This window comes from Amblyomma mixtum, chromosome 3, assembly GCF_055824585.1.
Source record: "Amblyomma mixtum isolate Tamu chromosome 3, ASM5582458v1, whole genome shotgun sequence".
Classification (NCBI taxonomy): Eukaryota; Metazoa; Arthropoda; class Arachnida; order Ixodida; family Ixodidae; genus Amblyomma; species Amblyomma mixtum.
In genome coordinates, this window is record NC_143014.1 from 39,134,505 (window position 1) to 39,157,669 (window position 23,165).

Below are 23,165 nucleotides of genomic sequence, written 5' to 3' on the forward strand. Positions count from 1 at the left end.
TGTACAGCTCAAACAAAGCCAAACCAAAGGGTAAGTGATCAGGCGAAGCACCAAAAGGTAAACATTCCTTGCAAGCAATAGCACGTTCAATTTGGGGACAAGTGAAACAAACTTGGGCGGCTCTTTAAATAAACATTGGGAGAAGGAGACCGCTACTTAATGCATGCATGCTAAATGATACATATTCCACAGCAGCAACTCAGCGCTGCTCCAATTCAAGCAAAGAAGGAACAAAGTGGGCAGTAAGTGAACAGTTTATTCGCCAAATAAGAATGCAGCAATTTCTTAGCAGCACAGTCAAAGCCAACACAAGAGAAGCAGTGCTAGTAACTGAAGGTGCCAGGGCTAGCAGGCAAGACAACCAAGTGAACTCAAACACTGGGGCCAGGTTAGAAGGAACAGAAGCAAAAGCAAGTTGAGGCAAGGAAAAAAAAAAAAAAGCTCGCAGGGGTGCCCAACAAAGGACAGTGCAGTGCTGCCACCCACTGCTTGGACCGAGGCGGGCCACATCCTCCAGGCGTCCGGGTCATGGTACAGGAATGAAACAGAAGCATCTCACAGTACCCTCAACCACAATCTGCTGGACACTGGGTCAGCTGCCAGCTACAAAGTTGCATTACACACACATGCACACAAAACTGCACACAACTGGACAAAGCAAAGGAACAAGACAAATTTTCCAAACTTCTGTTGCGCATAACTGGAAATAAAAATGGCATAAATCTAAAAATACTTAACCAGTCAGATCTGTACAGAGGGGTAATATTAATCTGCACGTCAGAGTGTGCCGACACCGGGTTTGAAGACCAATCAACAGCTTAATCCCATGCTACACCATGCCTGAAGGCTGGCTATAATGCTTCTTGAGACGCCTAAAACAGTTTAATTTGGCCTTAGTGACGTCACCTTATGCCACCTGGACTGTGAGCACTGCTTCTTTTCATTCTTGTACCCCCGGCTGGATTCATACTCTGGCAACCGCGCGCCTTCACCAAGAGGTAGGGCTAACCGCGTTAAGATCGAAATTGGTGACAGCAAAGCGTGTAGGCGGCTTCTTCTTGGGCTTGAGCCGGTTGCCGTCCACCTTGGGAACACCCACTGCCGTCAAGTCTGCTTCCACCACTCGCCGTACCAGCGATGGAGAGCTCTGGGGCGTGACAGAGGGTGTAGTGTGGGCAGACTCGCTGCCTGATCCACCGCCGCGCCCAAAGTTCTGCAGGCTGGGTCCATGATGGTTCAGCACTTGGTGCCGCAAGGCATCCTCCGAGGCCAGTCGAGGCAGCTCACACTTGCTCACGTCACTCGCCCGGACGGTTTGTGGGCCTGACAAAAGGCAAGAAGATGGCCCTTGTACTCTCCTAGCTCTGAAGTTTTCAAAACTCAAAACAGTTTAAAAAATACAGAGAAAAGCACATGAGAGCAAACAAAAGATAGGCCTTCTCATGAACTTGACTGCACATGATTGTTTTCCCAATCACACACACCACCTAGGCCTGCAACAACTTTTCAAGGTATATCGACTGTTTTCCCTACTAACAATTTGTAATGAACAAATGCACACAACAGCAGCTGCTTGAGTATACTGCCGCTGAAATACACAAGCAAGCAGGTGACAATTACCTACAGATGACACGTGACAGAAGCTCGCTGGCAATATGTTCCTTTGGCATGAATGGCGACTGAATGATGCTCAATTAAAGAAAAACAAAAAAAGCTGCTGCCTCTCTTCCCTAAGAGGGCACCCACTGCAAGGCCCAGACAGGCCACCCCTCCATGGATCACATGAACAACAGTCACAAGAGAGCTTTAGCATACCATGTACTGCAGTACCGTTTCTACGGTATCCGAGACGAGATGTTGAATTACTGAAGAAGCATAGTACCAGAGTGTACAGCCGAAGACAAAAGGAGAAACCGCGACTAGCTTTTACAGTAAAAGCCATTTCTCTCAGCTTTGTGTGGCTACCACGTATGCACTCCACAGACACTGTTTAGAGCCACACCTCTCTGGGGGCAGTGCATGCAACACGGGTTAGCAGTGCGCCCAGTGGATTGCGCTGCTGCGCTCGCACGAGTCTAAGCAGTGGAGTCCGAGCGTGGAATATGTAGAGATGGGTGGAGCGGCCCCCACGCTCCCTTTACATACCATGTGGCCACAGTGGTATATAGCTGCTGAGGAAGGAGAGCCAAGTTACAGGTGCTTTGCAGTGAGCCTTATTTAGGCGAGGGGAAGGGAGAGCTGCATCTGCTGTTAAAATGTTGGTGTCACACTGCAGTGTACGCACTAATGAGTTTGTGAGCAGCTAATATGTAGCTGCAATGCCAGTGGTTTGTATAAGATGGCATGAAGTAGGCAGGTTGAAGAAGTGCTTGGACAGTCTCGGGATACATGGCATTGCGCATCACCAAGTGATGAAGATCAGGCGAAGCCACAATGTGCAAAATACACTGCACGATGCATCGTACCCACTGTAAACTGTATCCAGCTTTCACGGAGTTTCACAATTTACACAGCATAGTACAAACATTGTATAATTTGTACAGTGACACCATGCTCCGCAAACTGTCTGCTCGTATTGGCTAATGCTGTACACCTTGATTCAAGTAGAAATCTACCAGTATCCAATCTCACACCATGATATATCCTTTACGATGAACAGCGACCAAGTCTCAAGTTGAAGCTACATGACCAGAGAAAACATTCTGATAACAAGTAGGTCAAGCGACTCCAAATGTTCCAAAAACACCAACAGACCCACTCTGTCAAATGATAACATAAACAGTATCGTGGCCACACACCACTGTTCCACATTCTGGCAACTGAGACATGTGTATTAAGACATTCCAAGAAGAGTATGCACCTCAACTGCTAGTAGCAATGAAATTTTTCATTGTGCACTTTTTTTTTTTCATGTACTCCCTTGTATGTTTAAAAATAAAGAATACTTTGAGTTTGAAAGCTACTGTCACCAACCATCCGGGCTGCAATGAAAAAGACTACATTTTAAACTATGAGAGACACGTGCTCAACTGAGCATTCATCAGTTAGGTGTTGGGGGACCAGAGTTAGTCGACGTGTTAGTCCATGCGTTAGTTGACTCCGCCCACCGTACAGGGAGAATTAAAAAAAAAAAGGCGGGAGCCGGATGTTAATTTGATTTAATTAGGGAAATCTGCCACACAGGGCAATAAATCGAAGTTTCTAAGAATGCTCGGAACGTGTAGATTCAGTTCCCGCATCAAAAAGAAGAGTTCACATTCCTCTTCAGTTAGTTATATGGGGTTTTATGGCGCATAAGCAACTATGGCTATCATACGCCAAACACAAGGTTAGATGATGTTATGTCAAGTGTATAGAGGTTACATTATATTAAATTTAAAACATTGGCTTTCTTTAGAAACTTACAAATAAGTGAAAACTCGACAAGTGTTTGCTCGCCTAAAAGCAATGCGGGATGAAATGGAATGTGTTCATTGTAAAATACCGTAAAAAAATTTTTTTCGAAGTTCTTCGAGATGCGAACAAGAAATTAAAGTGATTTACTGTGAGCTCCTCACCACACATTTCACACACAGGTTTGTCTTTTTTTGTTAATAAGAAGTTATGGGTGATATGTATGTGGCCTATGCGTAAACGACATAAAATTACTTCGATAAAACGTTCTTTATGGCGGCATGATTTCCATTCTTTCAAAATGGGCTTTACAGTATGCAGCTTGTTGTTTCCTTCATTTTCCCAAGAGCTTGCCATTTGGCTCTTAGTTTGCTATGCACTAACTCCATGTAAGGAGGCAAATTCACATGTTTTATTTCCATGGTTCTGGCTTGTGCAGCACACATGTTGGCTCTCTCATTATCCCTAATGCCAACGTGACTGGGAACCCAGCAGAATTTTATAACATGTTTTTGTTGTGACCTTTACTGTATTGTGTATGATGCTTCCTATCAGTGGCTCCGTGGCATTTTTTGGAGTTTAATGCTGTAAGGACGCTCAGTGAATCTGTATAAATGATGCTGTTTGATGTTTTCATTTGTTATTTTCTGTACCGCAACACAAATGGCATAACACTCAGCGGTGAAAACTGTAGCACACGAGGGCAGTCGTACTGCATTTTTATTTTTTCCTTGTATTACTGCGCTTCCTACATGAGCACGAGTTTTTGACCCATCAGTATAAAATGCAGTATAATTTCTTTATTTTTCTTGTAGTGCTAGATATTCTTGCATTATATGGTCATGTGGTGTACAGGTTTTCCTGAGGCGTGTTAGTGTGACGTCACACACTGTGGGGAGAGTGTACCACGGTGGTAGCGCTTCGTGTCTTGGGGCAATATTTTTAATTTCATTTAGTATGTTCAGAGCTTGGCATTTTTCTTCGAAGTGCAAGAGCAACGGCTTAACTGCGTGAGACTTATTGTTGAAGAGTATTCGGGATGGGCATTTCGTGACAATTGGGTAACAGAGATGTTTGGGCTGAGGAAGGATTTTGAGGATGTATGTACAAGTTAGTGCAGTTCTTCGATCTTCTAAGGAAGGTTCATTCGTTTCCACATACAGACTTGCTATTGGTGAAGTTCTGTAAGCACCGGAAGACAACCTTAAACCAAGATTGTGGATAGGATCCAGTCGTTTTATGTAGGACGGTCTTGCTGAGCCATATACTATGCACCCATAGTCTAACTTAGAGCAAACCAGAGAACGATATATATATAATAGGCATGCCCTATCAGACCCCCAGCGTTTTCTTGACAGTTTTAGCACATTGAGGGCCTGGGAAGCTTTTTTCTTTAAGCTGTTTATATGTGGCAAGAAAGTGAGCTTTTTAACGAAAGTTATCCCTAGAAATTTATGCTCTTGTTTGACAGGTAATGGGGTTTGATTTAGATATAGTGTGGGGTCGGCCTGTAGACCTCGTCTCAAAGAGAACAGAACCGCTACTGTTTTCTGAGGGGAAAATCTAAATCCGTTTCTATCTGCCCAGGTAGCCAGTTTATTGTTATTTGTATCTGTTGCTCACAGGTAGGTATGTTGGAAGACGTGCATGCTATTTGGAGGTCGTCTACGTAAACTGAGTACATTATGGATTTTGGGATTACTTTTCCCATAGAGTTCATTTTGATGATGAATAAGGTCGTGCTGAGGATGCACCCCTGGGGTACGCCAGTTTCTTGAATAAAAGTGTTGGAGAAGGTTGCACCTAGGCGGACTCTGAATGTACGGTTGCTTAGGAAGTCGCTCAAACAGCCCAGCATCCTGCCGCGGATACCTAGGTCCGCTAGGTCACGGAGGATACCAAACCTCCACGTGGTATCGTAAGCCTTCTCCAGGTCGAAGAAGACCCCGATACAGTGTTGGTTGTGGATGAACGCTTCCCGAACTGTGTTCTCAAAGCGAACGAGGTGATCGGTTGTGGAACATGTCTTTTTAAAACCGCACTGGTGTATATCTAAAAGTTGCTGGGACTGAAGTATGAAGGTTAGTCTGATGTTTAGAATGCTTTCAAATGATTTTGCTATACAGTTACTGAGTGCTATTGGCCTGTAACTGGTGGGACTAGTTGGTGGTTTCCCAGGTTTTAGGAAGGGTACTATGATTGCTTCTTTCCATGCTTGGGGGATTTCTCCACTCATCCATATTTTATTGAAAAATCTTAGGAGAGCCTCTATGGCAGCCTCAGAGAGGTGAGCAAGCATGGCATAATGTATATTGTCTGGGCCTGGTGCTGTCATTTTACCGGATGTTAGTACTGTGGTTAGTTCCTGCAATGTAATAAGCTGATTGTAGTCTTCATGTATGCATGTTCCAAAGGGCAGTTTGTTTTTCTACTATTGTTTTGTGCTTTTGAAATGTGTGTGTGTAGTTGGATGAGCTTGAAACTGTGGAAAAACGCTCAACCAATATGTTGGTCTGCTCTTCTAATGTTGTTTGAGTTCCGGGTGTTGTCAGCATTGGAAATGTGAATGGAGTAAAATTTCCTGTGAATTTCCGCACCTGCTCCCACATTTTCTTTGATGATATTGAGCTGTTTATGGAGGATATGTACTGTTGCCATGATGCCCTTTCTGCGTTGCATCTAATGTATCGTGCTTTGGCTCTAGCCCTTTTGAAGATGAGCAAGTTTCCTGCAGTGGGATATCTGCGAAGGTTGCCCCAAGCCTTGTTTTGCTGCTTTTTAGCCAATGAGCATTCATTTGACCACCAAACTGTGTTTTTCGTGCAATTTCAGACGTTTGTGGGATGGCTTCTATTGCTGCAGATATTAAGCATGTGACAAATTTTTCATTTATTTCTTCTACAGTAAAGGTTTCGGCATTCTTTTTCTAGTGTGGCCTTCGTTCTGAAAAGTGCCCAATCGGCGAGGTGAATTTTCCATCGCCGTGGCTTCGTAGAGAGGATGACTGTAGCTGATGTTAGCTTTAAAACCGTAGGTAAGTGATCACTTCCCCGAGGGTCGTCTAAAACATCCCAAATAAAATCATTAAAAACCGATGGAGATGCAAATGCTAAATCGAGGCAGGTCATTTTTCCAGAGCTGGGGCAACAGTACGTGGCTTTTCCCGTATTGATTAAACATATGTTATTCAAAAGAATAAAATCCTTGATGAGCTGACCCCTGGAATCAGTATGCTCAATTCCCTAGAATGAGGAGTGTGCGTTAAAATCCCCAATTATCACGTATGGAAGTTCTTCTAGATCATGCATGGCAATTGTGTTGTGTGGTGGTGTGTACACAGAGCATATTGTTATCGTTTTACGGCTAATGATGTTTACTGCGACCGCTTCTAAGTTTGTCTTTAATGATATCTCTCTTGCAGGGACATCGCTTTGCGTAATGATAGCGACGCCTCCCGAGAGTCGGCTAGCTTGGTTGGTTGGTTGGTTTATGTGGTTTAACGTCCCAAAGCGACTAAGGCTATGAGACGCCGTAGTGAAGGGCTGCGGAAATTTCGACCACCTGGGGTTCTTTAACGTGCACTGGCATCGCACAGTACATGGGCCTCTAGAATTTCTCCTCCAAAGAAATTCAGCCGCCGCGGCCGGGATCGAACCCGCGTCTTTCAGGCCAGCAGCCGAGCACCATAACCACTCAGCCACCGCGGCGGGTTAATCGGCTAGCTTGCACTCGGTCTTTCCGGAAAATATTATATTTTTTAAAGATGTTTGTGTGCTGTGGCCCAAGGTTTGTTTCCTACAGGCACACAGCTGTAGGTGCCATTGTTTTCAGCATTTCGGTTATGTCTGTGTAGTTTCTGTGTAGACCTCTACAGTTCCATTGTATTATATACGCCATTGTGATAAGCTGGGGATTGGGGAAAGTTATTTATTCTCAGGAGCAGTGATTCGTGGTTTCCCTTTCTTCTCTAGGGAGTCTCGCCGCCGCTGCAGCGGTGGCGACCCAAGAGTTGAATCCATCGCCACTTTCGTGGCGCTGGATTTGCGCGGAGACGCCGCGGGTGCGTGTGTTTTAGATGTCGGCGGACTTTCGCTGACATACATATCCTCCACGGTGGACGTGGAGGATGCTTCTTGGTTGCGATGGCCCGTGGCCTTCGCATTCGTCTTTTTTGTTGGCACCGCTGAACCAGACCCTGCTCCAGCGGCAGAGTCTCTTGGGCCAGCAGGTGCCTTCTTAGAGGGGTGGGGCGACAGGTCCAGTTCAGCAGAGCTGTTCTGGGTGTCTGTCGCCGAGGATGCCGCTGCTGAAAGTGGGGCCTGAGGGCCTCCGGCGAGGATCGCGTGGTCTTCTCGCGAAATTTTCAGCCCTGTGAACTGTACCACCGACTTCTGTGGTGGGGACTTGGGTGTCGACACCAGGTCCACCGGATAGACCTGTGTGCCGACAGAAGCTGAAGGCAGCTGCGGTCCCCGCGTCACCGCTTCAGAGTATGTCCCTTTCTGTTGGAAAGAGACGCGTTTTTTTGCCTCAAGGTACGACAGGTTTTCTGTGGTTTTCAAAGTTATAATTTGTTTTTCTGTTTTCCAGACTGGGCACGACCTGGAGTACGCGCCATGTGCGCCATTGCAGTTGATGCATTTTGGTGTGCGTTAAAATCTTTCTTCTGTATGTGCGTCTTCTGCGCATGTGACACAAGTCGGTTTACCCCGGCAAGCCAACATGCTGTGTCCAAAGCGCTGGCACTTGAAACATCGTCTCGGATTCGGTATGTATGGGCGGACTTTACAATGCAGGTATGCGGAGTGGATGGAGTCAGGCAGAGTTGTGCTATTGAAAGTTAGGACAATGTGTTTGGTCTTGATTTCAGCATTGTTTCTCCGGATGGTTATTCGTCGGGCTGCTATTACTCCTTGTTCGGCTAGTTCTTCTTCCATTTCCGCATCGGTACTCTGTAGGAGTTCATATTCAGATATGACGCCCTTTGAGTGGTTCAGGGTGCGGTGCGGGGTTACCTGTACACTCATTTCTCCAGGATTCTGTAATGACATCAGTTTGGTGCTCTGTTCTTTTGTGTTTATTTCTACAAGGAGATCTCCGGTTCGTTGCTTTTTTGCTTTGTAGTCTTTGCCTACACAACTTTTTAGGGTGCTGGCGATGACAAATGCAGATAGGTTGGCTACCGGTACAGTCATGAAATTTATGAGCGTGAACACGAGAGCGCGTGGCAGATAGCCTCAAGCCCTACTTGTGGCGATACGCGGCGGCTGCTTTTAGCAACGTGGTGGAAAGGGTAATGCCGCTTTGCCAGCTTCCAGGAAGCCGAAAGACACACTTCCCTTTCCACTTTGTTTATGAAGGCGGCCGCCGCGTATCGCCACGAGTGGTGTTCAAGATTATCTGGCACGCGCTGCCGTGTTCACGCTCATAAATTTCATGACTGTACATCAGTGTTTGAGTGAAGCATAAAAAACTTTGCAAACGTTTTTGGCCGGCTGTACAGCTGCTGCGGTAAAAGAACTGAGCAAAACAACTTTTCATGTGTATCAATTCATGCTAACTTAACTGCCCTGAACACCCACTTGCCCAACCTTACTCAAGAGACTCAGATGAAAATGAGTGGCAACAAAGCTTGCTTTAACAGGCCAATAAATACATGTCAATGCAAGCCTCGATGGCACTGCCTTGCTTCAGCTTCTCACTAAAGGCGCCAAAAGCACTTTCACTCTTCACTGAAGAGGCAAACTTTACAGCGAAAGGTAGCCCATTGGGGCAATGCACAGTACACACCGGAAGGGGCCTGCGAAGGATGCGCAGATGTCAGGCGGGAAAGTGGCATGTCACGAAGAAAGCCAGACTCCGTCTCAGGGGGAGAGCTGCACAAGTCGTCCAGATTGGCCACCGTGTTGAGCCTGTCCATGTGGCTCTTCATCCAGCCGGGCATCAGGGCCCTGCGGCCCGGAATCTGCTGGCCAGCCTCGGTGCTCATCTTTGTAGTGCCGTTAAAGCTGCGACCAAGAAATGCCACGATGTACGCCAGTTAAAACTGACGCCTGCGCCGGAGAGGCTTTGCAAGGAATTGACAAGCGAACAAACGCCGCGCGCGCACGCACGCGACGCTAGATATTACAAGCAGGGGACGCACAATATGCAGTTCACCAGCGTCTCAGGTGTCAACGTGCCCTTGAGCAAGGTTAAGCCAATAGCTAAGCAAACTCCCTACAAACTTCCGTGTCAGCTTTAAGCGTAGTGCTACACGTTTAAGGGTAACCGCCTGCCACCTGCCACTATTACGCCGATGGCGGAACGCTGACACTGCTTCTAGAAAGCGCAGACGCTTTTGGGACGCGCTTTGGGGCGCGCTTTGCAATGCGAACAAGTAGCCAACATGCAGACGCTAAACTACGCACCTTGGAATTAACTGAGGAAGCCTAACACTGCCCTGCGACGAAAGACGTCCTCTCCAGTGCACGCGCTAGACTGCACTGGTGAATACAGCGTACAGGTAGAATACCTTGGGTCGGTAACGGATGTAATATAACCATGTCGGTCATTTGACCATCTATACGTCTACATCGCTGAAGCTATTGTTCCAATGACGTGTGCCACTACCGCATGCTGTCATTACACTTGCTGAGAAAATGTCTATACTTTCCCGCACAACGACAAGCAATGGAATGAATAGGAGAATCGGTGAATTCAGGAAACCCCTTTTCACATCAATGGATGAACGATATGAAGATTAGGGTTACGCGACGCGAACATTAAATATCGCCTGCAACCACACACAACCGAACAGCGGAACAAACAACACTTTACGTGTACTTACCGAGATGTTATTGAAGTAATGCATGCTTAACTACCGATAAGGTTTCATGATTTGACGAGGACTTCTTATTAATTTTATGAAGAGCATAGCCAGGAAGTACTCAGAGATGTTCTTGATTGTCGATGGCAATTTATGATGCGCCAAGAACGCAAGCGCACCCAAGCGCACCAACCTTTTTATCTATTTCCGTGTTAAGAAAAATAAACGACAGCGCACATTTATGTACGTAAATAAACTGGGACATTTTTACAAACAAAACGATGCAATAATTATCAGGAAATAAAAAAAAAAGTTTTGTTAGCGCGCTTAAGCAGCCGCAGTATTTTGGCACCCTCGAGATTGATGCCAGCGGCACCTTTGGGTTTCTTGAGGAGCTGCTACTGCCGCTGAAGCTCGGCCGCTCTGCCAAAGTCGGCGCGTAATTGCACGCTTTGTGATAGCGGTAACTGCGCGCGAGCTGTTATCATGAGTGTTTTATTCAAACTTGGCAGCATAAGCGTGCCGCGGAAATCTTTTCTCATAGGAAGTTGCGTTATTGTAGGTGTAGCGACGTGCTTTACGTTGCGCTACTATTGGAAACGAAGGTCTCGGAAGTATTACAGCAGCGTGGAAGAAACGGTAAGCGAAAGGCGTGCATCCCAAAAACTGTGCCAATGAATGAATTTTGTTGTACTTTCACTTTTTGTCCAGTGGGGCTTTTAGGAACGAGTGCTACAACTGCTAAGCGAGAACTGTTTTCTGCAGGCCGGTCTTGCGTCCCAATTTTTTTCGCTGTCCCATTTTTTTTCGCTGCTTGTTGACGAATGCAGCGGGCGAAAATTTTTTACCCCGCAGTCTCCGAAAAGAAAAATATCTCGTGTATATCTACACTGCCACTAAATTGGTCTCCATTTCCTAGCAACGTTCAAATTGCAACTGTTGGTTGCGAAACCTTTGGTTGTGCCATTGAAAAATAGCTTTTAGGTGGAAGGCTCAGCATTGCATGTGCACACGCAGTTGGCTTCAAGTTGAAACCAGCTAAGCTGGTTTATTGTCGAATTCCAAGCCCCTTTTTGGTTTCTAGGATATTTGTAACCGTAAATAAAATCAGTATGTCTAACGTTCCGTAACGACGTCGCTGCTGCTAGGGTTTCATCCAAACTAAGCATTTACTGGCACTACAGACCCATCCATACCAGACCCCTAATTCTCCCTCTAGGGCCAACCTCCGGGGCTGAATGTCCCGTCAGATTTCGATCAGACTAACATCAATACATACCATCGCTACATGTACGATGATATACTGCTGCGTGGCTTTGTTTCAAACCTATCTTAGGTTAGGTTTGCTACTCTGCAGTCTTCTGTGACATCAATGTAACTGGTGCTAAAATTCTGTCCAGGTGTACCAATGTGCAGCATCGCAGAGCACACCAGCATTTGCTACTGTGTGGCTTTGTTATTTCAGGTTAGCTTCGCTGTTATTAGGAGACTGTCACTATTCCTTGTGGACATGACAGCAATTTTTGTTATGCCTGGACAGAACGCTAGCAGCAATTCCTGTTCCGTCTGGATGGAATTGTAGCTGCAGCCAATAAAAATAATAGTTGTGGCGGTTACTAATTAAAGCTAGTAAACAGCACTGTCACCAGCTGTAGTACCTCGGTATTTTTTTTCCTGATGTTGATCAAGCAGATTCGCAGAAATTCGAATGCTCGATTGATAGATTCTGTAGCGGGCATCTAACCTGACACTATGAAATATCAAGTTTAATTGTGTTGTGTTGTATTCCCTCCCTGTAAAAACCCTCACGCAAGGGTTAACAGTATCTTAAAAGAAAAAAAATGACACTGTCTGTAGCTAGGTGCCGGTGCCAAGTTTCCTCGTGGTATCAAGTAAATATGCATACCTCATAAATGTTACCTAAATTTACTGTAGTGCTTGCAGTTGGGCTGCACTTGCTGTGTCCACTTGCACTGCATGTATTCGTCAAGCAAGCTTGCTCAAGCAGGCGTGTTTGTACTACAAAGCTTTTAAGCAGCAGCTAAAGCAGTCAAAGCTACATAACACGATCTGCCAGATAAGATCACATTATTGCACTTCGCAGAGAGGGTACATATGCTCCATATATTTGACTACGCTGTAAGAGCTAGTGTAATTTCTGAGCCTGTAGCAGCAGAAATTTGAAGGTTTACGCATGAAGTTTCAAATATGTATTCAAAGAACCACTTGTTCACTCTGCAGCTTGCATTGTGAATGCATTGCAAATGTGCGACATAGTGACAAATGAATACTTCTCGCAACAATTCTGATATACAAAGGTTTGAAGAGTAAACACATCTAGATATGTTTGCTATCAGTGCCAATTACTGCATATTAAACAGCCGTGTGGTCTCACGAGATATTCCTTATTAGAGAGTCTGCTGCAGGAATGACAGGAGTGCCTTGCACTGGCTTTCCTTTACATGTACTGCATTGAGTCATGCACTTTTTCTGTCAATATGTGCCTCATCTCTGCATTTTTGTCTGGGGCAATTATTGCAATGTTGCTACAGCTAAAATTCATTGGACCTCAGCTCAGGCTTTGCTGGTCCTAGCGTGAGTCTTACTGGTTTCTGCACAAAACAGGTGGCACCAGCTAGATCGCAGCTGCATATTTTTTCCTCGGTAAATTCAGGTTAAAATATGCATCATCAAATAAACATATACAGTGTGCAGATGGAGGGAAAAGAATCCTTGTCCTGGGACTGGACGATGCTGGAAAAAGCAGCCTCTTGTTGCACCTGTCAAGACCAGACGCTGCATTGACCCACACTTCTCCCACTGAGGGCTTTAATGTGGTCTGCATCAACTCCGAGAATGGTTCATCGTTAAACTTTTGGGAATGTAAGTTTGGGCTCATTTCTTCTTCTTCCTACGTTGTCTTTCAACTACTGCAGGCAGTTTGCTTCCAATTTAGGTTCCTACCCCAAGTTAATGCAGAGTCCTTCCATGGATGGCCTTCGTAACATATGGTGCTGCATTTGGATGCGAGGCTTTATTACTAGTGAAAAAGCTATGGTTTAAACATACATCGCGGAAACTACATTAACATTGATTCTGTGGGTCTTTCTAGGCATGTGCGCCGCTGTGGTGGCTCAGTGGCTATGGTGCTCAGCTGCTGACCCAAAAGATGCGGGTTCGATCCTGGCCATGGCAGTCGCATTTCGATGGAGGTGAAATTCTAGAGGCCCGTGTACTGTGCGATGTCAGTGCACTTTAAAGAACCCCGGGCGGTCGAAATTACCTGGAGCCCTCCACTACGGCATCGCTCATAGCCTGAGTAGCTTTGGGACGTTAAACCCCAATAATGAATGTTAAACCCCATAAACCATCTTTCTGGGCATGTTTGTCTTGCAGCAAGGCTCGTTTCTGAGAAAGTTGCATTTAAGGTATGAGGCCACTTTGTGGAAAAAATTTTAGACACAAACAGCGAATTAGTGCTCAGTCTTAAAAGCCATAATGTTTTATCTCAAAAAGAAAAAAAATCTGTTTGAAAAATGTACTCAGTATGCACCCCATGCCAGCAGTCATAACTTTAAATTAGTTCATCGCGAGGCAAATTGCTTTCACAGTTATGCACATAAACACATGAGTTGTGCAGTGAACCTAAATAATTATAAAATCAAATGTCATTGTATAATAGTAGAATGACCAAAAGTAACGGTTTTCATACAGGCATCTTTAAGTTGGGATTGCTCATATAAGCAGGAATGGCAAAAAAGTGAGTTTCGAGAAGAATGACAAAGATTATTTGGAATAACTGCAAATTCCATAAAGCAATGTGCAGAAGGGATAAAATCCATTATTGCAGCTCAGCTCCTTGGTTTCTCTTGGTTTTGCGCATGTGGCCGCGCACTCTTTTTTTTCTTGAGTCTTTTGCAGCATCAGTAGACCAACAGGAGATTTCGAGATGCACTGTTGGTCACCTGTCAGGCAAGCTTTCAGTGTGTGCAGACCAGGTTTGATCCCGTCAGCATGTCTAGTGTCGCCAGAGTTGCCATTGTTGAAACGCATCATACAAACCAAAATTCAAGCCATCATATGTATTACAAATGCTTTGCATCATTTTTGTAAGTGTTGCAAAACTCTGGTTATTATATTGATGTAAAACTTTGTTTTGGTTTCACAAGATGTGCACAGGGTTGCAACTTCGGCTGTAGCTTTGGAACAGTGCTAATGAGAAACAAGTTTTGTTGCAGTTCTTTCAGGAATGAATGGGTATTTTGATTGGACAAAATTTTGTAATATTTTTTTCAAAGATATTGAGTTCTCAAAGTGGCCTTATGCCTTGAAAATTTTCCCACCACTCTGTTGAAATTTGAGAAGTCTGCGCCAAGGTGATTGATGGTGTAGCCTAGCCACGGAAAAAAAAAAAACTGTCAGCATACCACAGTTTACTGGTGAAATCGGCCGGTGATGACACTTGTATTTCTTAGCTTGTCTTTTTCAAGCTTGTAAAAGCTGTCTTCATTAAAAGTAGCGTCATTGTGATTAGAACACTTATCTGTGATCAGAGGACAGGTACATGTGTACCACTTGCTTCAAATGCTGGCTAACAGTGCACATATGTACCTTATTTTTGTATACTGAATGCTACTGAACTATCACACAAACCATTCAGGGTGTTTTTATCTTTCGCAAAAAAAGCATCCTTAGTGTTTTTTTACAAGCACGTGTACAGTTTGATGCGGTGAATTTTAGCTTTTCCATCAATCAGCTGCCTGATAACAGCTCTTGAAGTAATTTTCACTTCTAATGTAGATTTTCTATGCATCGAAAGGACAGCAGTACAAATGTGTACCACTTTTTTTCTACTAAACCAAAGGTTGAAATGGCATGCAAGTGATGTCATTCAATTTGTAGAGTCATTTTAAGTGCAATTTTACCATTTGTGCGCTTATGAGACGTAATAAAATTTATGCCTCACAAATGGTGAATGAATAGCTCTGTTATTTCAGTAACCTCCCATCAGAAGCACTGCCAATACTTGCCCATTTGCCTGCTCTTTCCTCAGTGGGTGGCTCTGAAACTGTGCGACCTTACTGGCCCAACTTTCTTCATGACACCAGTGTCCTTGTGTACATGGTGAACTCTGCCGATACTGAACGGCTTCGTTCTGCTGCTCACGAGTTCCGAAGAATCCTACAAGACGAACGCCTAAAGGATGTTCCAATTCTTGTGCTTGCCAATAAGCAGGTAAGTACAGCCTCATGTATACGTGCCATAAAAAGTGTATGGAAGGCGACTCTGCCAAGATTTTTCTTTGCATCCAAAGTGTACTGGTTAAGATTTAATGGTGCACTGTGTAAGTCACGGAATTAAAATTGGGCTGCAGGTATCTACACCATGATGCATCGAAAGAGTGCGATGAAATTAAATTTTTGTTTTGCTAATATTGCCTTCCAAAAACAAAAGATATGACTGCAGGTGTACATTGTACTTTATGAGCACTGCAGCAATTCACTGTCAGCCACTTTGTCAAGAAAAACAGACGACAAAAATAACAGGTTTGAGAACAGCCTTGACTGTTACTGATCATTTTTAACACAGATGCGTAAATTGCATCATGTATCCATATCATGTTGTTGATAGCATGCTGGTTTCAACATTTTTAACCAAAGGTATCTCTGAATCTAAACCTCTGACTGTGGTTTTCAGGATCTGCCAGGAGCAAAACCCGTGGAGGACATATCAGCTACACTTGGCTTGGATGAGTTGAAACAACTCAACTTCAATGTTCACATCCTGCCTTTGCAGATGCCTTCCGACACTAGCTGCCAAAGCACTGTAGCTGAAGCGAAACGCAGAATTCTTCAACTGTCACATGGCTGTAGCCCTATTTTGGCACTTTGAAGCATTGCACAATCTGTCTAGCCTAGTTAGTTTAACTTATTCTCGCTTATTGGTGGCAGAGCGCACAGCACGATTAGACCAGAACGGCTGAATGTCGCCTACATCATCTGTGCTTAGCTTCACAAGCTGGAGAAATGCACACCAGGATCGGGCTGCTGCCCAGAATGTGATCCTTTACTAGAGTACAAATGAAACAGCTTCAGATGATCATGTTGTGTTCTGGTCACACATGCACAAGCCATGTACGGTTCAACTTTGCACCCAGATTTAGCTATTAATTATGAATGCAGGCAGCTAGTAGTGAAACATAATTAGTCCAGATTATTTTTCTACCATTCCAATTCTTTTTTTGCGCAGGCTGTTTTTATTTTAAGTTATGCTGATAGGAACAATGGCTCTGTGCAGTAATTGCTGGCATTTAAGTGTCACTTCTCATTATATTTCATTCAAGTTTACTTAACTGTGATGACTACTTTATGTGTAATAAAATGTATCCAGTATGGAGCACACACAATGATTGTGCCGTGTACGCAGTGTTGGTGTGAGTTTCTGCACTTCAGTTCACTGGCTGCAGGTGAGCATCATGCAGTATCCAAGTTAGGAGGCGTCTAGTAAAGCATACGGCACAAAACTCTTAGACATTACGCCGGTGTACCTTTTGAGACATTAAATCTATGGTCAAGATGGACATGACACTGTCAGGTGCAGATTTCAAAGCACCTGACTTTTCATTGAGATGTGCTATGCACTTGCAGTGCAAAATTTATTGCTGTTTGTGCATGAAAGCAACTCAGGCTTTTTTTCTGTAATGTCCTGTACATATCTTGCACAAAAGCACTCAGCTCATAGACGCAACACTTGTTCAATACAACACGCAAAAAAATGTAAGATCCGTCTGGTTTGCTCAGGGCATGCGAAGCATATATTGGCTCAAGTTCAAAAAGAGTATTCAGCCCAAGTAATCCTCTGTCTTATTACTAACACTGCGTGAATGTAGGGGCTGCTGTGGTTGGTCCCAGCCGCGGCGGCCGCATTTTGATGAATGCAGAATACAAAAATGCCTGTGTGCTGTGCGATGCCATCGCAAGTTAAAGAATCCCAGGTGGTCATATTTAATCTGGAGCCCTTCGCTACAGCATCCCTTATAAACCCCCTAACTCTGTACATTGTGTTTGTAATAACTCCTGTTAGTGGCCTGATGGAAACAGTACAGCATTCTAAAGGGCAAGACGCATATGCCTGATTCGTTCAACTTATGCCTATTTGTCATTCGCTCATATGAAAACGGAGGCAAAAGCAGTAGTAAAGTCACCGACCAATTTTTCGGACTTGGCGGGACCTGGAAAATGGTCCAAATAATCGAGCAGTCCAAAAAATCGGTAAAGAACTTTTCCACGGAAAAACTGATTTAAAAATAGCAAAATTCGCTGCTCCCTATGTCCTGCTAGAAATACGGGACCTAACCTCAATGGAGCCCCAGCCATGCTTACGTCATGTCTGCACCATATCACAATACCAGATGGTGTGACGTGCTCACGAAGACAGAAGTAACCCAAGGGGAGATGCAAGCGCCTCTGAATGCACCCCCCCCCCCCCCCCACCCCCTTCTTTCCCCAAGCCAGTCCGTCCGATCCAAGACAAGCCAGCACCAAGACAGCACCTTTCACACGGCAGCGGGGAATGGGTTGGTTGTGACAGCGATGCCTGCTCGCATCTATATTAGGGCTAGAAAATGAACTTGCGGTTTAAAAGCGATCTCCACAGTATTGTTGGCATCTATTTTAGTCTGAAAAATTGAACTTTTGGATTCAACAGAGTCCGAAATATTGGTCGTGAAAATGTACAGGGTCCTATGAGGTATGTGACGGTTCTTTGCCGAAATCCGAAATATCACGCAAGTCCGCATTATTGGAGTCCAAAATATCGGTCGGCTACTACTGAAGTGGCTGTGGACTCACCAATTCACAAATGATGCCAAAGGTCTCTTCCAGTCATATGACCAAGCATTTGGCTTCAAAAAGGGGCGCCACAGAAACTAGGCATAAGAGAGGGTTTGCCAATATATGCTTTGCATATAAAACAACACTGAAGAAAAACAGAACTGACGTGTCTTCTCATTTCATGGAATTTTTTATGGCACCATTGCACTCAAGTTTCAGCATTGCCCAAGTCTTGAATGTAAAGATCTTAACTACTTTCTGAAGGGGGCTTATGCAAAACAGTTATTGGGCCCTTACAACAGCACATGTTCAAGGCATTAAATGTTAGGCACAAGAGTGAGGTCAGGCTAGATTAGCCCAGAATCTGAACTCCTTTCAGCAAAGAACATATTCTCTTACTACTAGCTATGTACAGTCTTTGCCAAAAGTCATTGATCAATGGGTTTTGCTTCTCAGGCATGTAGCAGGACACTTATGCCAGCCCTTAAGCTCTAAGTCAGCGTAAGGCAAGGGGAACCCCCTGTCCTCACCTTTCGGCACCTTTTGGTTCGTAGGAGTGCCATAAGGGCTCCAAAATATGGCTGAGAAGCAAACCTCGTTGCTTGGTCACTTTTGGCAAAGGGGGTACTTATTTGTGTACAATATGTCAGGCTAATCGTGCTGGCGAGCTGTATTGGGGCATAAAAGCGCACTACACTTAGCAGTAATGAGGAGAAGGCTTTACCATTCTTGCTTTGCATGGCACTCCCCATGTTCATATATTGCCTTTGTCCTCCTTCCTTTTGCGTGTTATGCGGAAGCAGTAGCAGAGCAGTGCACTCATGAGCACCGCTTATTTGCACACAGCATTTTGCAGCTGAACATAAAACACTGCAAGGGCAACAGTAACAGATGGGGTGCTGAGCTCTGCATTATCAGTGAAGCCTTGTTGCAACCGCTGCAAAGCACGATGCATGGCTTAGCACACACCTGCATGCTTACGTCATTCTGGACATGGTATTTTCCAAGAAATAACAGCACGAAAAACTGGTACGAAGGGTAGAAAAACACAGGACAAGCGCTGTCGTGTGTTTTTCTACCTTTCGTCCCCGTTTTTCGTGGTTATTTCTTGAAAAATGTATCGCAACTCGCCCGCCTAGCTATCGTGTTGGACATGGTAGCACACTTCCACCATGGTTACAGCAAAATACAGTGGGCTGCAGATTTGACACCTTTCAAGAATTCTATACTTCTGGTTTATCGTTACTAAAATTTCACACAGAGGTTCTTTATTGTTTGTTGTCTGTTTGCCACAGCACTGCTTTGGCACTGGTACTGGCCTGATTTGTAAGGTAGAAATGGAAACTTCACCATCACCTGGAAGAGGGAGCAGTCGTGTTGCCATCTGTCTCAAGAAGACAAATTTGCTCAATTTGTTTTGTTTCTGCAGATGACAACACCATACAGCCCCCTGTCTAACCCCTTCAAGTGCAAAGTATTCAAGAGGGAAGGCAGGGGGAGGGGGTTAAAATTTTGAGATACCTTGAGGAGCATGCCAATGCTGTACGAAAATATTTCCATCCTCCCAGATGCATAACTACACTGTCACTCAACACTGCTTTCAGGGTCTCAATTATGCTGCTTTTCACTCATTCCTGTCATAAGAACTTATGTAAACAAACAAGTACTTTTATGTATTTTAAAGCACTCATCCTTGCAAAACAAACAAGAAAATTTCCACTGACGGCTGCCATACCAGAACTACTGTAAAATGCAGAAGCGCCCATCTTAAAAAAATAACTGTGGGGACGCTTAGGTCACCTTCAGAGTTGAATGAGATACATTGTTGCAGCTTCTGTTGCAACTTGTGTGTGTTTGCGTAGGTGTCTTTGCAATTTTCGCTCCATCAACCGCAGTAACAGGTACAGTAAATGCTTGTTAATTGGAAGGACTCCTACGCAGTTCATTAGAGGTAACAAAAGTTAGCAGAATATGCGGCACACTGCGACCAGGAAGCAGTCAGGTAGCAAGATTACCATATTTTGTTGTTCTAAAATATTTAGTCATCATCTTTTGCTTTTTTTTTTTTTTTTGGAAGGCAACTTAACCCCTAACTTAGCGGAAGGACCTTCAAAACTGAACAAGAGGCGGGCAGCGTTCAGCGCGTCCGAGCTCGCTGCATAGGGCCGCACCTTAGTCCCTAAGGGCATGCGACCGTCACGCGACTGCCGATTTTAGACCAAAACGATAGCGAAGCTTCCGCGAATCGTAAATGCGCACTTGCGAGTCGCGGAGGTTGCGAGACCGTTCAGGCCTAAAAGCGGAAGTCTCCAAGACGGCCGCACCGATTTTCCAGCCGTCCAACCCGGTCGCGAACTGTCAAACCAATGTGCATGCTTGGTGATATCCTGTTCCGATAACGCACCGGCGTCGACTTCACGCATGGTTTAAATCTTCAGTCCGCCGCGGTGGCTCAGTGGTTATGGCACTCGGCTGCTCGCCCGAAAGACGCGGGTTCGATCCTGGCCGCGGCGTTCAATTTCGATGGAGGTGAAATTCTAGAGGCCCGTGTACTGTGGTATGTCAGTGCACGTTAAAGAATCCCAGGTGGTCGAAATTTCCGGAGCCCTGCACTACGGCGTCTCTCATAGCCCGAGTCGCTTTGGGACGTTAAACCCCAACAAACCGAACCAGTCAAAGCATTTTGGCACGACAATGACCACGAACAGACATTTCTGAACTGCAACGCCGTGGCACACCGCATACTTTGACCGCTGTGGGTGCGACCAATCGTGTAACCAATCGCACGGAATGTGACGCAAAGGGCACCGGAAAACTGCGACAAAAACACGCAGAAACTATCAGCGAAGGCTCCGAATCGTTGGTGTCGTGGTTTCGAGTTCGGAAAACAGGCGATCGCTCGCGATTGTGTGTCTCGCCGCTGCTCGCAGCCAGCTATTGAAGCCTTTGAGATCGGCGCCATAAGCAACAGCCCTGTACAAATCTCGGAGGTCATGTGCCATGCCGCCGCTAATGCGATCCCCCCACAGTGGCCTTGTGCCTTCCTCTAAAACAAAAAAAAGGGGGGGGGGGGGGGGGGCCTTTAGTCAGAGACAAGAAGGAAAAAACAATTCACAGCCTATCTCGTCGTAGAGTAGAAGCAAGCATGAAATGCATAGCAGGAAAGGCATACCTTAACTGATTGCTGCAGTCTTGGTGAGCGTCCCTCACGGTCCCTTTTACTTCCTTAAGCTTTTCTTCACAAGCAACTACACTATCGGCTTTCTTAGCCGCTTTTTATGAATGGCGACCCGCGCTCGCCACGTGCCGAAGAAGAGGGGATGGTGCCAGCACGTACCGCCGACCACGTCCAACAAATTAGAGCTGGTTAGTGGCCGTGCAGATGGCTGGCGCCATGCAACCCCTGTTCTAGGGTTAGCGTGCATTACGCAATGACGTCAACTCGCGTGACGCTGTCGCCTAGCAAGTGCGCAAGCGCCACCCCGACTGCGCTTGCGCCTTTCGTGCTTCAGGGCAGAACTTAGGCTCCTTCACGCCGCGCGATAGGCTCGCCCATCACGTGACCACGATGCTGCTGCACCGGCAGCAGCGCAGCACGTAGCACCAGGCGGACTGAAATCTTCGCCAAAGCCGCGGGCGTTCGTCTACCGAGCCGGAGTACCCGGGTTCGAACCCGACCGCGGCGGCCGCGTTTCGATGGTGGCTTAACGTAAAAGGCACACGTGTGACGTGCGATGTCAGTGCACGTTAAAGATCCCTCGGTGGGCAAAATTATTCTGGAGACCTCCAATACGGCACCTCTTTCTCTTTCACTCCCACCTTCCTCCCTTCCCTTACAGCGCGGTTCAGGTGTCCACCGATATATTTCCGTTCCTCAAAAATTGCCGACGATTACGTTACTTCCTAATGCGAAATTCGAGAGCAGCTAATCAGCTGTTTCAGCTTTTTGATAGATTGAGGCAAAGAATTCAAGCAAGACATGTATGTACAATTAGACTTGTTATTTTTCACACATATTCCTTCTTCAAGAAACTCCACTAACAGTTCTTGATTGTCATGAAGGAAGCTTTGTGGTCAGTGAAATAGATGGATATATGCTCGACTTGCTGCACTAATGCCTGGTACTCAAAGACGAGATCTATGCAAGTATTTCACGAGGTTTTCACAGCCGTGGGAGGTGTTATGAGCAAGAGGAACAGGATGTTCTCCTGCATAAGTGGTAAGGAATTCCTGTTTGTCTTCATATCTACATTGAAGTCCCAGCCCACCCTGGCAGGTAGCAGCTAACGGTTAATTGTGAGAGTTCGCTCACAGTTGTCAGTTATGCGCACTTCCTTTCCTTAAAACGTCAACGCCAACGGCCTATGGCTTCAGCGCCGCCTTCTGGCACAGTGTTGTCAATGCCTGTAGCCCACATCCACGGCCGCTTGATGCAAAGCGCCACATCTCTCTCTCATCACCCCACACACCTACAAGTGCGATTCAGGCATCCACTGGGCCAGGGAGTCAGTTATATGCACTTCCCTTCCTTAAAATGATCGGAGTGTAAAACGTCAATGGCAATGAGCACAATGAACGCCGACGGCCTATGGCTTCAGCACCACGTTTCTGGCACAATGTTGTCAATACCTGCAGCCAACATTTCTCTCTCATCACCCCACACACCTATAAGTGCGATTCAGGCGTCCACTGACCCAGGGAGCCAGTTATGTGCACTTCCTTTTCTTAAAATGATCGGAGTAAAACTTTGCCAATGCCAATGAACAGCAATGGCCTATGGCTTCAGCGCCATGTTTCTGGCACAACGTTGTCAATGCCAATGCATGCAGCGCACATCTGTCACTACTGCCACTTAGCTTAAAGCACAACTGAGGTGTCCACTGTTCCAAAAGGGCAGTTATGCGCCTTCCCTCTGCTTTCCAAGCTCCTGCTCCATTGTTGCGCCACTAAGGTGTCCACTGCTGGTTACGGCGGGACAACGGCGATGCCGCGAAACACAGAAATGGGTGCCAAAGAGCTGCGCTCTAAAACCAATTTAAGTTTGTTTAGGTTCGCCTCTGTGTGCTCCGTTCTGGCGCTAGGGCTACCCGCGGTGCTGCTGACAACGGGGGCTAAAAGCATTTCATGCTTAA

The 23,165-nt window shown here is 45.6% G+C and overlaps 3 protein-coding genes across 4 annotated transcripts in view; 2 read left to right on the forward strand and 1 right to left on the reverse strand.

Annotated features, from left to right (window-relative positions):
- Positions 1 to 236: 236 nt before the first annotated feature.
- On the reverse strand, positions 237 to 21,456 carry LOC149349741 (uncharacterized). 2 transcript variants are annotated; one of them, XM_089578787.1, is made up of 3 exons: positions 21,206 to 21,456; positions 9,184 to 9,401; positions 237 to 1,323 (listed from the first exon to the last, which is right to left on the reverse strand). In XM_089578787.1, exons 2-3 carry the CDS (start codon positions 9,380 to 9,382, stop codon positions 989 to 991), a joined length of 534 nt encoding a protein of 177 aa, XP_089434913.1. In that variant the 5' UTR covers positions 9,383 to 9,401; positions 21,206 to 21,456; the 3' UTR covers positions 237 to 988. The 2 variants fall into 2 exon arrangements, with proteins under 2 accessions (XP_089434913.1, XP_089434912.1); XM_089578786.1 differs by lacking the exon at positions 21,206 to 21,456 and adding an exon at positions 10,223 to 10,382.
- Positions 10,562 to 16,622, forward strand: LOC149349742 (uncharacterized). Its single transcript, XM_089578779.1, has 4 exons — positions 10,562 to 10,840; positions 12,910 to 13,084; positions 15,255 to 15,436; positions 15,899 to 16,622. The coding sequence occupies exons 1-4, from the start codon at positions 10,688 to 10,690 to the stop codon at positions 16,091 to 16,093; spliced, it is 705 nt and encodes a 234-aa protein (XP_089434905.1). The 5' UTR covers positions 10,562 to 10,687; the 3' UTR covers positions 16,094 to 16,622.
- A 379-nt stretch (positions 21,457 to 21,835) lies between the features above and the next one.
- Positions 21,836 to 23,165, forward strand: part of LOC149349743 (guanylate binding protein 128up-like) — a 49,090-nt gene continuing 47,760 nt past the window's right edge. Inside the window, exon 1 of the mRNA XM_089578778.1 lies at positions 21,836 to 22,252. The gene's annotated coding sequence lies outside the window, so the exon portion shown is untranslated. The remainder of the gene's footprint in view (positions 22,253 to 23,165) is intronic.

Excerpts from the sequence above, each read along its gene's own strand:
- LOC149349742 (XM_089578779.1), top strand. The coding sequence starts at position 10,688 with ATGAGTGTTTTATTCAAACTTGGCAGCATAAGCGTGCCGCGGAAATCT. Across the intron at positions 10,841-12,909 it reads ACAGCAGCGTGGAAGAAACG|TGTGCAGATGGAGGGAAAAG; the intron begins GTAAGCGAAAGG and ends AAACATATACAG. Across the intron at positions 13,085-15,254 it reads ATCGTTAAACTTTTGGGAAT|TGGGTGGCTCTGAAACTGTG; the intron begins GTAAGTTTGGGC and ends CTCTTTCCTCAG.
- LOC149349741 (XM_089578787.1), bottom strand. The coding sequence starts at position 9,382 with ATGAGCACCGAGGCTGGCCAGCAGATTCCGGGCCGCAGGGCCCTGATG. Across the intron at positions 1,324-9,183 it reads TCCTTCGCAGGCCCCTTCCG|GCCCACAAACCGTCCGGGCG; the intron begins GTGTGTACTGTG and ends GCCTTTTGTCAG.